A 13,769-nucleotide genomic window follows, 5' to 3' on the forward strand; every position below is an offset into this window, starting at 1 on the left:
GCTTGGAAGATCCAACGATATTGAATTTTGAATCTAGTTTTTCCGATCACGGCAAAAGACGGAAACCAATAGGTCAAGTAGTACCCTACGCGGTGATGATGAGTCAATTCTAGCTAGTGTAAACCATTGTATATTTTTTATTGAAGCAGTCGTCAAATGAATTAGTAAGGACTACTCAAGATACGTGACCGTGTCGGCATCGTACTTGTTGACTGAGGTCTTCATCGCTGTCCAACTTTAGGAGATGAGTGCGGTAGGTGGAGCGTTATGCGGTAGTAGCTTGTCGGGCATTAATATAATAATAATCAACTTTGTTTTGCCAAGAGGTTTCAATTTAAGACAAGGGCGGTGGGGAAGATAACGAGCGGGTGGATCAAGATGCGAAAGGACTTATTTGCTCGAAAGAACAAGTGATTGAAATTATTTAAGAATATTTTTCAAGCCATTCATTTTCTATGAAACTAATTAAGCCTTCGGAAAAGATATTTTCCTTATTTTTTGGCATTCGAAATGCTTAGGAAATTGAGTTAATGGAAAATCTATACTTAAATACAAGAAAATGATTTTCTCTTTAAAAAACGAAAATCATTTTTTAAAATATGATTAGACATTAGTGCTTTAATTAAAAACTTTGTGTTTGGGCACGGGAACTCTAATGCTTGCTCTCAAGTCATTGGTAGCAAACCCGAGTCTAGAGAACACGGTTGGTTCCTTCGGGTTTCATCGAGATGAAGCCCGAGTTCTAAGTCCTAGTGCCTAAGCCGAGGTCCACAGAGGTTGGGCTAGAGACACTCACACTAGTGGCTAGGCCTAAGACTCTAGTACTATTGTTCGACTCCCTAGCGGCCCGGCCCAGGTCCACAAATGTTGGGTCCAAGACCTTGATGCTTGTGCTTGGGCCTCTAGTACCCAAGCAAGTGTCCTCAAGCTTAGGCCCGAGATCTTGCACTAGGTCCATCAAGATTATGCCTTGGATCCCAAATCCCATGCTTGGTCCATCAAGACTAGACCCAAGATCAATGCCCATATTCTTTTCTAAGACCCAAGTACTTGTGCCTGAGTCGAGGTTGATCAAGGCTGAACTTGAAGCCCTAATGCTCATGTATAATTTTTAAGCTGCCAATGCGCAAGTCACTAAAGCCCGAATAAGGTACTTCTATTTAGGAAAAAAATTAGATTTTTCTAAACAAACAACATAAACTATTTTCCAATTCATTTTCAGATTTGAGCTAAATACTATAAATTATTATCATTATTTTAGAAAATGACTTATTGGAATTTTTTTTTTTCAAAATCGTCACATTTTTCATGAAACAAATGAAGTCTAAATTTCAATTTTCCTTTATCTCCTTTCTTTTGAAAATTTTAAAATTTCCCTTTTTCTATCTAGATTTTCTTTCTCCCATTTCCTTTTATTTTCCACATGTAATTGAAGACAAGTGTTCATGCATTCTAAATGAATAATAACATAAATAACTCATAAACTTTAATCTAATATACAATTTGATCCTCGAACTTGAATTAATGAAAGAATAATATTAAATATTTAGGAACTACATTGAATACGTACCACACTTTAAGCGTATTTCTATTTGTATAAATATTGTAAATGATTTAGTAGTCTCTCCAACTAAAGTATCACTTTTCTTAAGAAAATGAAATTTTCCTATGATTTTTAAAATTTTTGTGAAGAGTTGATCAAATGTTGATTTTTCCATGATTTAACACTAAATAAGCCAATTGATTATTCAGACTTCGATTTTTTTTTCTTGAAAATACAAAGTGTAAATGACTAATTGTGAATGAAAATGTCAAATTGACACTTATTTAGGACTTTTTATGCAAAATGCCAATTTCTTCACTGAGGGTTGACCAGAGTTTGCTGAATTCGATATGACAAAGTCATGTGAGTACCATATGGGGAGAAAGGCCATTATACCGACAATTGTCTTGCCCTGAAGATCAAAGTGCAAAAACTTGCTTCACAAAGGAATTCTGTCTTCTAAAGACGTCGCTCCTAATGTGCAAAAACCCTTTACCAAATCATCTAAAAGCTATCAATCTAACTTTCGAGAAGGTTGATAAGAACTAGCAAGCCTTTTATGGTAGATGCCACGAAATTATCACAACCCAAATTGAATAAACTTGAGAATCAACGAGAATTAGTTGTTTGGTGTTAAGAACATAATGTTGATACAATAATAAGTATAGACATGTAATTTCTCAACTTATATTACTATTGGAAAGTGAGGAACTTGACTTTTCAACTTATTGGATTAGCGATTCCTCCGTCCGAGCCATTAAGATATCACTAAAACATATGATGAAAACATTTTGCACATAAAACCTAGAGAAATTTCAAATAAGGGCCTAAAGTGTCCTTATTTTCTTAAATGAGGACTTGATACAAAATATTCTAACCGATAGGTGTATTTTCATTGAACACATTTTTAATTTAAATATTAATTGAATAAGAAGAAGAAGAAAAAATATAAGCCACTGCCCCCATCAAGAAGGGAGAGGGCAATGACCCTCTCCGAGATTTGGTTGAGGATCACCTATCCTCACCTTGATTTGAGCAAGAGTTACCAGCCTTCACGCAAGTTTGGCTGCCCTCACCTCGCCCTTGCCCTCGTCTGGGGGCTCTTGCCGAGGTGCCAATGACCCCGCCAGCCATCGTAGCCACCACATTGGCGATGGGGCAATAGCCATAGGTGGGAGGGAGCCTTCCCCCTGTGCGTGTGGGTTTATTTATTTATTTATTTATTAAATATTAGTTTTATTTTAGTTTTTTTATGGAAAGAAAAGGCAAAAAAAAAAAAAAAAAAAAAAAAAAGGAAAGAACATATAAAAATACAAAATTACCCTTAACCAGATAAAGAGTTCGAGCCACTTTAAGTTCTTATTTAAAATAATGTTCATTTTGACCCTTATTTAAGCAAATCAACATCTACTTCATACATTTATTTGATAAAAAAAATATATTTCATGCCTTTATTTGAAGTTTTTCCTAAAACCTATAACTCATCTCTATAATACCACAATTTTTTTTTATTGTTGGGATTGAATCCTCTCAATGTTCTCGCGAGTGGATTCATTGGGCCATTGTGAAATTAAAGGGCTCACTTGTTAACAATTGATATAAGTTGAGGCCCCGCTGAAGGTACCGAACAAGCATCCCGATTGAGATGGGCGGTTCATCGACTGGGGTAGCGACTTGCTCATGTCGATGATGCGGCCCATAACACCCCGTCGAGCCATTCGTCATTGAGAAAAAAAGGAAATTCTCATGTTTGGACTGTCCAATTTCAACCCTAATCTTGTGATTCCATGTATGGAATCTCTCATGTTTTTGCAATATTATCCATGCCGTGCGATATTAATTTAGTCTTTATGAAAAGTAATGGAAGATTCAGAAAGCCAAACGACACACCACTTCACAAATTTTAATGCAGAAAGAAGAGCTGAACAAACTTATTGATAGCTTACATGCATCGACTCGTGCGAGTAAGGCTCACCAAAACACGACAGGAACGGAACACAGATTCAACAACTATTTCACACGCGCAGGCACAAGAGCAAAATACAGTAGATCGATCTCTCTCATCAGTGGATCTCAACCCTCTTGACCTCGGGCTTCTTCTCATCCGCCTTGGGCACGATCACGGTGAGCACCCCGTCCTCCATGCACGCCTTGATCCCCTCCCTCTTCGCGTTCCTCGGCAGCCTGAACCGCCTCGAGAACTTGCCCCGGAAGCGCTCCACCCTGTGCCACTTCTCGCCCTCGCCCTCGCCCTCCCCCTTCTTGCCCTCCCCGCCCTTGGCCTCTTTGTCCTCCGGCACCTTCCTCTCTCCGCTGATGATCAGGTACCCGTCGCCGTCGACCTCCACCTTCACCTCGTCCTTCTTCAGCCCCGGGAGGTCGACGATGAACATGTGGGCCTCCGGGGTCTCCTTCCAGTCGGTCGGCGCGTTGAGCACCGGGCACTTGTTGACCATCGACAGGAAGGGGTCCAGGATCTCGTTCCCCATGAGCTGAGAGATCACAGACATCGTCGGTAGCTGAAACTGGCGATGATTCAGACAATGATCGGGTTGGTTTGTGTGCGTGTGTGAGTGCGTGTGTGTGCTGGAGTGGTTTGGGCGAGGAGGCTTTGAGGGTTTTTAAGGGCGAGCTTGGATGCGTTCTTGAAGTTTCTTGTCTGTTCAGTTTGGTAGAAATTTTTTGTTTGTAGGTTGACGTGATTATTGGAAAAGATAAGGTCCCATCGAGGGTGGTTCTACGACCTTCCCGCAGGCTGTGCTGCTTGAACCTTCTCCTGCGTTCCACGCACTGTTTTAGCATCATTCCTTTTTTTTTTTTCACCCCGAATTAAGCTGTCGCCTATGTAATACAATACGAATCTATTTAGGTAATATGTGAAAGACCATAAATGATTTGAGTCTGTTTCTCGCTTAATCTCATGGGTCATTTTGGCAAGGATTTTCACAAGAGATGTTACTCATGCGCATCGACTGCAATCATGTGCATAAATATATATATATGTCACTTGATCACATGACATGCAATGAAGTTACATGTGACACTCACCCCAATTTAAAATACAAACGAACAAATTTGATAAATATGCACATTTGATTCATAGAAAAAGTACTAAAAAAGTCATAAACCTATTATATTAGTATCGATTCAATCTTAAACATCTTTGCATTTTGTTAGTTCAGTCCATCCGGTCAATTTTGACCAAGAACCGCTTACGTGGATGTTAGCTGTCTTACGTAATACGGTTGGTTTTGGCTTGGATAATTTGTACAATTTTTTTAAATGAATTTATTTTTTTCTCTCTTTTTTTCCCTTTGTGAAAGGAAAAAAATAATAATAAAAAGTCCATGGCAGTGCTAGTAGTGGTTTCTTGTCAAAATTGACTAGATTGACTCAATTGAAAATTGTGAAAATGTTTATAATTAAATTGACCAAATTAAAAAAGTGTAGGACTTAATTGATACTAATGTAATAAATTTAAGATTTTTTATGAACTATGTAATTTTTAAAGCATGTAGGTAGATAAAATATAATTAAGATTAGATGTGCCTTTATTTGTTATATGGAAGTATATGCGAAACATACCTTAAAATTGGATGGGTCAAAATTGGGAGAAACGTCTCCATGATCTATATTTACTATTTATTTATGCAATAAATATAAGGCACTTTTTCGGAGGCTGGTCATAATGACTTTGTTGATATTTATTTCAAGATTGTTTCAAAATTTAAGAGATGATGGCTACATTTGGTAGTCAGAATAAAATTTATCTTACCTTGTATCTTGTGTATGCTTGAGATAGGATAAAATTAGCTATCATAGAAATATAGCCTAGATAAAATTATTTCACTGGGGAGGTAGGAGAAATGTGGATATGAATTGTAATATCCATAATATAAAAGTTATTGTATTGAATAACAAACTTCTTAAATTAATAAAAAAAAAAAAAAATATTTGCTTATAAATAATATTTGAATTCTGATGTAAAAAAATTCAAAATAAAAAAATAACAACAATTTTGTTTTATTTATTCCTATTTTTATTTATATATTCGAATTTCTTTCAATCTTATAGTATAAATTCAATATATAAAAATAGATATAATATTTATATTTATTGCAAGTTTTAGGTATTTTAGTATATACTATTTAATAAAATTTTAGTAGAGAAAGATGGAAGGAGATAAAAGAATTAAAAAGAATTAAAAAAGAGGGAAAATAATAAAAAAATAAGCAAATAAAAATGAATTTGCCTAGAGTGTTATGAAAGATTCTTACTATCTCTATTTGTGCAATTTTTAGGCTCATTTATCATTTATATCATATAGAATGTAAAAATATCTGATTTTATTAGTGTAATTCACCAAACGGTGGATATGATTTAGCAGAATTTATAAATTTCATATCTTATTCAGTCAAATTCTATTATGAGTAGAAATTTAGATAGCCAAACATGTGTCAAATACGGATAAGGTTACATCAATGGCCATGGCGCATAATTTCCATTGCTTGAAATGCCCCTGAAGAATGCGGATTGAATTGCTACAATAGGACTAATTTCAATTGTCCATATCAGTAGCTGCGCGTCATCATCAATCATCATGGCATATGTGGGCCGCCCTTGAGCAAAGGTCTCCGACCCCAGCCAGCTCTACTGAAATTTGATGGAAACCCAGCACATTTGATGTCGCCTTGACATTACTTTACTTCGATATTTGTCCACAATATTAATGGCCTAGTTCAGAGTATACGTTGAGGAAGCTTAGGCTCGCCGAGTTAATTAGTATAAACTCTCTAGTTTGATCATAAATAAGATCATTTATCTCCAGTCAAAAAGATTTCCAGGAAATTAAACTGTCAGTCAAATATCAAAATGAGGTTCGCGTGTCGGGACGGGAATCAATTAAACCGTGGTTTATGGCAGACTGAAGCCAGAGCCAGTCACACTAGTAAATTGTACATTATAAACAGGCATATGGGATTAGGATTTAGCTCGCAACCTCTTTACCTTCGAGCTATGTAAAGGACTCGGAAACTTTTAATAATAATAATAAAAAGAAGCAAGAAACAAACGACGCACATCGAAACATTATTCTTCCCTTTATTGCTTATCGACTATTTGCTATACATAATCATATGCGCGAGCTTCGATTAATCTTCGCAATCTCTTCTCACAAATCGGCCCTGCAACATAAGAAGAAAAAACGTCACATTCCACCAGAAGCAGGAAAAACAATCTCGGGAAGAGGCCAAGAAAAGAGAGAAAAGAGAGGGGAAACGATGCGAACCTTGATACGGGGCCGTTTCTGGGCGTTGAGCTTCCTGACTTCGTATCGGATGCGCTTGGAGAAGAGCCTGCTGTGCCTCTTCTCCTTGTACCGCAGCACGCTCGCCTCTCTCTGCCTAATCTTGTCGCTGAACTCGCCGCCGTCCTCCGCGATCGCGTCCCTGTTGATGGCGGCGGCTTCGCTTTCTGCTGCTTTCTCCGGGACTCTCCACACGTTCTCCCATACATCCATCGGCCCCTGCTTGATTTGCAGAACCGATGAGCTATTATCGCCTTTGAATACCCATGGGCATGCTTCTAGTGCAGAAACAAACGATGCAACAAGAAGGAAACGTGGGATGATGGGAGTGCATCGGTGGGCATTGGGATTGGGATTGATCTTTTTCGAACCTAGATCAGCACATTCTCTTAAGAGTCTACAACATGAACACTTCTCATGTGGGTAAATTTACTCTGTCGAGACAGAGTAGCTAGACTCGTGTTACCGATGGAATGCAATGGACAGAGTTAATTTCAATGTACCGACTGCGTGAAAAGTCACATCTTTTCCATGACAATAATATTTTCCTGCAAACCTGGCTAAAGGAAGCTTCTTCCAACCATACCTCTTATTGAGGGTCACAACTGTCACTTACATGTAAATTTAACCAGAGTAACAGGTGATTTACATACTTGTATCTCACCGATCAAAATTATAGTTGAAATATAATTGGAAGGACTTTCCTTCAATTGCAATTATAGAAATACACGGACCCTTGTGGCATTTCTTTGGGCATAATCATAGGAATTCCACACTTGCAACGGAATATTTGATTGGGCTTTGCTAGAATAATAGTCATTAGAGTACCATGAGAATACCAATCTATTGTGAGTCATAAATTCTTGAAAAAGTAGGTTCCACAATAATTTATAATTATTTGTAATTTGATATTTTGTGGTCAAGAATAAACTGTTATTCTGATCAAACCTATGCTATAGACGAACCAAGGCCTTTTAAGGTCAAGGTTGGATTGAGGGGTTTCACATCAATGACCAAAAGGCCCCTAACTATTTGGGAGTAATCTCTACATAACGGGATCAACAATCGTGATCGTGCGCTCCTCAACCTCCTCAAAAACTTCAATAATATCACCGATCGATATCGTGCTACCATGGGTCCACGACAACGCTCGCTCGGTGAGCAAACGGTCCCCCCATTAAATGAAAGCATTGAAGAAAAAGGTGATAGAGCTTTTAGATTCCTGTGAACTCACCCATCGATCTGAAAAAGAAATGGGATAAAATCTCTCTGCATAATCCAAACCCGAAGCTCCCTACTTCGCATTTAACACGCGACAATCTCAAAAAAAAAATCTTTAGGAAGAATTTTTTTATTAATTTCCTTTGGCAATCACCGTAGTTCATGAAATAGATCAAGTAGAGAGAGATAAAGGGTTAACACATACAAACCTAAGCATCTCAACAATAGAGAAAATTCACTCGTAAGTTCTCAAATGCACGCTTTTCAGGATGCTAGTGGTGCCCAGAAGCCCCGGACTAATGGGGCTGAAATTAACTAATGGATTCATGTCAGTTCCGCTTTTCGACTCGACTAATTTTCATAGATATACGAATATCATAACGATGGGGTGCATCGACGCTAGGGCGAGGGTGTGACATGTGCCCGTCGGTGCAAATGTTAAGAAGTGATTAGGGATGATGAATGAAGATCGACTAAATGGAGGGATTGGCGAAGATGGTCTTACGCTGTCGACCCGCATCAAGTCGGGCACGGTCTGAGGCGTCTCGTGATTCGCGTCCCCGCCGTACACGAAGAGCGAGCCCTTGTCGGACCAGGCGTCCAGGATCTCCTGGTAATCGAGCTTCAGCGACAGCATCGTCGTCCCCTGCGGGTGCGCCCTCCGCCCTCCCCGCCACGCGTCGGCGGCGCAGCTGGTCACCTCCTCCATCTCCGCCTTCTTCTCCGCCTCGACGATGACCTCGCTGTAGCACACCCACCGCTCCTCGCTGCCCCCCCACTCCCTGCTGCTGCTCTTCATGGCGCACCGTATCAGCGACGACACCGCCGACTCCTCCTCCTTCGCCCCGGAGGAGGCGGCAGCCGCGCCGGAAACGGCGGGGGCGGGGGCAGCGGGGTCGAGGAGGTCGGTGAGGGTGGCGGTGTCGGCGGCGGCTGCGGAGTCGAACAGCAGGGCGACGTCGTTCTCGTCCTGGAGGTGGTGGTCTTGATCCCGACCGCCCGCGGCGTCGTCGCCGCTGGCCAAGTGGGCTCCCGGGCGGAGGGGGGACGAGCTCGGCCGGTGCTTCTGGCGGTGGCGGCGGACGGCTCTGCGGTGGTAGGTGAGGTTCATCGGGGCGGCGCCGGTTCGGGAGGTTTGAGGAGAGATCTGGAGGCCGAGGCTCAAGTACTTGGGCTTCCGGGTCTTGCTTCTTGATCTGCGAGACGGGGCGGCGAGAGACGACGGGGTTTGCTTCTTCGGCTTGCCGGGCGCGGAGGAGGACCTGGACATGGACCTGGACCTGGTCCTCATGTTTGCAGCAGGAGGAGGGCAGTTCTTGGGGCACATCTCCCGGCGATCGTCCCTCTCTCTCTCTCTCTCTCTCTAGGTTGCTTGAGCCAGTCATTGGTCCCTGCCTGAAAAAGCGAGAAAAAGTGCATGGGCTTTTTTCAGTGCGGGACCCGCTCTGGGGAGAGAGATGCTGACGCACACGAAGGGCGGAGGGAGGGAGGGGGGAGAGAGAGATGAGATGGTGATGGTATCGACACGCGGCGCTCTGCTACTGGAGGAGAAAGTGGATTGTGCTGTGTTATCCAGATTTCGCTTGGGTTCGGGTTGGATATTGCACGGATTCTTTGGTCGCAGCGGATGAGCCGTGAGCCTAATGACGCATTTACCCCTTAAAATCACGCAGGTCTCGTATTTTAGTTATCTACATGAAGGATTATTTAGGACATTTATTGAGCTCACGTGTACATAGGTCGACTGTATTTCTTTTCTAAATTTTGGACCGGTACAAAATTTGGAAAGTTGAAGACTTGTGGGTCGGTGAGACACTAAATTCTCGTTCAGGATAACAAAATCAAGTGAAATAGGCAACTGGAATGATAGCTCTAATGATTTTGTTTGGTGAATTTCGAGAATGGAAGAGAACAGTAGTTTGGGGAAAAATGTTGAATTGAATGGGAATGTTCTAAGAAAAGTCAATTTGCATTGAAGTTACAAAAATAATAATTAAAGTATATTAAAATACATACTTAAATTTATGTTATTTAAGGCATGATCAAGTGATGTTTCTTTTTTGTAGTACGATAGTATACCAATTGATTCTTTATAATTTGGAATTATTAGCCGTCTCGTGTATTATTGGTTCTTTATAATGGTGTTGTAACTTGCTAGCTACCATTAAAAGTTATTATTTGCAGTCCATCATAGATTCTTAGTTATATATAATATCAAACATTTTATGATATATTAAATATAACATAGAGTTATCAATTAGATTTATTGTAGAATGGTGATAGTTTAACGTAACTAAATATTCAATGTGAATCGGGATTTTCTTACTTATATTGAAAATTTTAATTTCTTTTAAATAAGTTATATTTCTTAATCGACTACTGTTAACTAATCAAATAACTATTTATTTATTTTGAAATAAGGAAAGCAATCGTGGAGAAATCGCGATTCCTTTGATTAGTAAATGGGAGAAGGGCAGCTTGTGCAGCTGGGGCACTACATGACTACGTGGGTCTCGTGTTGATTTCGTCAAATCTTATGATTAAAATTGATCTTAGCAATTGAGTTTATATCTTTCTTTCAAATTTGACAGAATAAAGAGAAGCATTTTAATTTACTGTGTTGAAATTTAAAAAGAATTATTTTGATTTACTATGTTTACATTTTACCTGCCATGCAATCAATGGACCCCACCGACGCTCCATTTCACCAGTACTTTAAAAACTAATAATTAGCCCAAAAGAAAAGCAAAACCGAAAAAATGAAAAATAAAAAGGAAAAAGGGGGCATTCCGAGAATTGAACTCGGGACCTCTCGCACCCTAAGCGAGAATCATACCACTAGACCAAATGCCCATGACTGCTAGCTTGCTCTAATTTTTATTATTTACTTATAATAAGCGGAAATCCTCTATAAATGCTCGTTAAGGAGATGTACCGGGAAGACGATGTCTATCATTTGCACAGGCCCGGATGCATCTCTTTCCTGTCGATCCTCGTCGCGCTTTGTAACGTGTAATCTATTTAATCTCAAATTTATATGAATTAATTAGGCATGCCTTTGAATTGCGTGTGGTTATATTATATTTCAGACAAGGTATATATAGGCTCACGATTGCTAAAATGAGGAGCTATTGTTTATGGCAACGGAACTGATAAGTTTTGCTTCCATCTTACAAATCACTCACCAAGTCAATTTTATCCTGGCCGAGTAGATTCTAAAATTCAACTTCAAGTGGATCAATGGTTGATTTGAAGGGCTTCCAAAATTTCCAAAGTAATCTATCATGCAGTCAATTCTCGTAATGGAAAATACGAAAGTTACGAATGTCGAAGGTGTGTAAGGACCTTGATTTCTATCTTTCTAAAAAGATAGAACGCGGCTTATCATCATTTCATGTGTTGTTTTTATGGCATCAGACGGGAAAGAGAAGGTCGGTATTTATATGAAGAATTATCAAACGACCAAGAAAATTTGAAAGGAAACTTAGATGAATGGACACATCGATCCAAGGAAAACAAGTTTTTTGAAAAAATATATGTTACACTAGAACAAATTATACCATGAGACTTAACTCACAAAACGAAAACGAAAAAGATCCAGAAAGAATCTTCTCTCGAAATGGACGCTTTTCTCTTAAGCCCTACAACTTAAAAGAAAAATAAGGCGGCGGCAGCGAGAGCAACCGGGGCCGAGATCTTGACGACGGTGGCACTGCCCTCGGCAGGAGCCTCGGCCGGCGATGACAAGTCAGAGGCATCGCCCGCTGGTGCAACGGAGGCCTCACTGGAGGGTGCGGGTGGGGACGACACATCGGCTACGGGAGACGACGCCGGTGTCTCGACAGTGGCATCATTGGATGGGGCGGCGGCAGGAGAGGTGGTGGACGAGGCTTGAGGCGCCTCGGAGACAGGTGGGGGTGTGGAAGCCTCGGGGGCGGTCGACGCGGCAGGGGACGATGCCTTGGGGGATGAGGCGGTCGGGGAGCTGGCGGAGGACGACGACGACGAGGAGCCTTGAGGGGCAGCAGCAGGCGTGGCAGCAGGCGCCTGGGCCGAGACTGACCCGACAACCGCCGCGATAGCTAGGGCAAGCACCACAAGTCGACTAGCCATTCTTTCCGCAGTATAGAACTCCCAAAAACGAAACGAAAAGAAGAACTTCTTCTCGTCTTTTCTTGTTTCGAGGTTTGATTGCAGAGGACGCAGCTTTCTCTAGGGAACGTAGAGAAACACTGCGAAAGCTTTGAAGATCTGAGAGGGGAAGATTTACGACGAGAAGGAGAGGATTTAAATAGGGATCCGAAGGGTAGATTAAAAATAGTAAGAGCCAATTTGGAATTTTGAGGTGTTTTGGAGGAACGAACGTGCGTGTTTTGAGAAGTGATCGAGTTCTTACATGCAAGCCAACGTGCGTGGTGGGGAGGGATTTGGTTTATTTTTGGCAGGTCCTTAATTAGAGAGAGTGAGAGATTTTCTTGGTGTTTGAGGTTATGATTGAATATTTATATTAAGCGATGATCATCACTTCTTATCTAGACATAAAAATAGGTTTGATCTCACGTTAATTTTGTATGCCTTTTGACAAAACAGAGCGAACAGAGACAATACTCGATAAGACTCTCTTTAATCTCTCTTTCCTACACTTTTAGTAATCTGCTAGCAAGAGAATTTGGGGAATGTCCTCTCATTTTTGGGGGACAGGTTCAATCACAATCCGACAATTTTAGTCTTCGTTATAATCCCCGTCGTTATATCCAAACCATACCAATTTGCAAAGCTCTCTTATTCTCTCCGTGACAATTCAAACCCTTTTATCTGGCTCAAACATCCACGCCGTTCCACTTATTTAGTGGTAATAATGTCATTTCAATAACTTCAAGGTATTCCGTCCAATGAGAAATGATGTCATTTTCATTAAATATGGTAGAATGCATTATTTTGATTGATTAATAAAGTCACATCCACTGACATAGAATTTGCCATTTGCCGGGCCGTCATTTTCATTAAATATGCCTTGTGTCCTGAAGTTATCCTCAATGCGATAAAAGTCCCATCGACATATATTTTGGGAAAAATTATACAGCGTCTAAAATTATTTCTAGATAAGCCATTCTTTTCACGTGAAAAGATGGACAATTCGACTCTTTAAATTCTCAGAGATTTGAGGTGTAATGAAGATGTTTAGGACGTGTATGATAATCATTTTATTTCTATTAAAAAATTATTTTTTATTATAGATTTATTTTTAGAACATAAATCCGCTTAGCAAAATTATTATTATTATTATTATTATTTTATGTTTGGAATAGAGTTTTACTCCAAAAATAGATTTGGAATTAAAATAAGAAGTAAAATTTTTTTCTTTATATATTTTCAGAATAAAAATAAGAAATAAAAACTCTTTTTTATTATTTGTCCTTGTTACTAGCCGGCTGCCCATTTGTCAGTTCATTTTTCAAATGAAAAGCTTTTGTGACAACCCGATTTTTCAGGGACTTTTTACGTTCGAAACTTTTCAATTGAAGAAGTCGGGCTTTTCATCGATGCGCCTATAGTCTTTTTCTCTGAACTGATCACTCAAGAGATAACTAGTCTATTTGATGAAGACATTAAGGGATTTTAACGCAATAGACTTGAGAATTCGATCAGAAATCGACTGCTTGACCGTGCTAATCTACAAGTGTCATTACGGCACAGTTA

The 13,769-nt window shown here is 40.0% G+C and overlaps 3 protein-coding genes and 1 non-coding gene across 4 annotated transcripts; all 4 read right to left on the bottom strand.

The window, feature by feature from the left end:
• Positions 1–3,411: 3,411 nt before the first annotated feature.
• On the bottom strand, positions 3,412–4,162 carry LOC120288296 (18.1 kDa class I heat shock protein-like). The gene has a single exon (XM_039302133.1). The coding sequence runs from the start codon at positions 4,051–4,053 to the stop codon at positions 3,607–3,609; it is 447 nt and encodes a 148-aa protein (XP_039158067.1). The 5' UTR covers positions 4,054–4,162; the 3' UTR covers positions 3,412–3,606.
• A 2,265-nt stretch (positions 4,163–6,427) lies between these two features.
• On the bottom strand, positions 6,428–9,499 carry LOC104419187 (zinc finger protein CO3). Its single transcript, XM_010030763.3, has 3 exons — positions 8,575–9,499; positions 6,831–7,067; positions 6,428–6,726 (listed from the first exon to the last, which is right to left on the bottom strand). Exons 1-3 carry the CDS (start codon positions 9,394–9,396, stop codon positions 6,694–6,696), a joined length of 1,092 nt encoding a protein of 363 aa, XP_010029065.2. The 5' UTR covers positions 9,397–9,499; the 3' UTR covers positions 6,428–6,693.
• Positions 9,500–10,850: 1,351 nt separating this feature from the next.
• TRNAP-AGG lies at positions 10,851–10,922 on the bottom strand. Its single transcript has one exon. It is a non-coding gene; the product is annotated as a tRNA-Pro (tRNA).
• A 795-nt stretch (positions 10,923–11,717) lies between these two features.
• LOC120288501 (early nodulin-like protein 2) lies at positions 11,718–12,182 on the bottom strand. The gene has a single exon (XM_039302520.1). The coding sequence runs from the start codon at positions 12,180–12,182 to the stop codon at positions 11,718–11,720; it is 465 nt and encodes a 154-aa protein (XP_039158454.1).
• Positions 12,183–13,769: the final 1,587 nt, after the last annotated feature.

This window comes from Eucalyptus grandis, chromosome 9, assembly GCF_016545825.1.
Source record: "Eucalyptus grandis isolate ANBG69807.140 chromosome 9, ASM1654582v1, whole genome shotgun sequence".
Lineage (NCBI taxonomy): Eukaryota > Viridiplantae > Streptophyta > Magnoliopsida > Myrtales > Myrtaceae > Eucalyptus > Eucalyptus grandis.

What these genes read in the sequence shown, in the direction of transcription:
- LOC120288296 (XM_039302133.1), bottom strand. Translation starts at nt 4,053, where the DNA reads ATGTCTGTGATCTCTCAGCTCATGGGGAACGAGATCCTGGACCCCTTC.
- LOC104419187 (XM_010030763.3), bottom strand. Translation starts at nt 9,396, where the DNA reads ATGTGCCCCAAGAACTGCCCTCCTCCTGCTGCAAACATGAGGACCAGG. An exon ending in ACTTGATGCGGGTCGACAGC is followed by an intron (nt 7,068 to 8,574) that starts GTAAGACCATCT and finishes CAAATCAAGCAG; the next exon opens with GGGCCGATGGATGTATGGGA. An exon ending in AGAAACGGCCCCGTATCAAG is followed by an intron (nt 6,727 to 6,830) that starts GTTCGCATCGTT and finishes CTTATGTTGCAG; the next exon opens with GGCCGATTTGTGAGAAGAGA.
- LOC120288501 (XM_039302520.1), bottom strand. Translation starts at nt 12,182, where the DNA reads ATGGCTAGTCGACTTGTGGTGCTTGCCCTAGCTATCGCGGCGGTTGTC.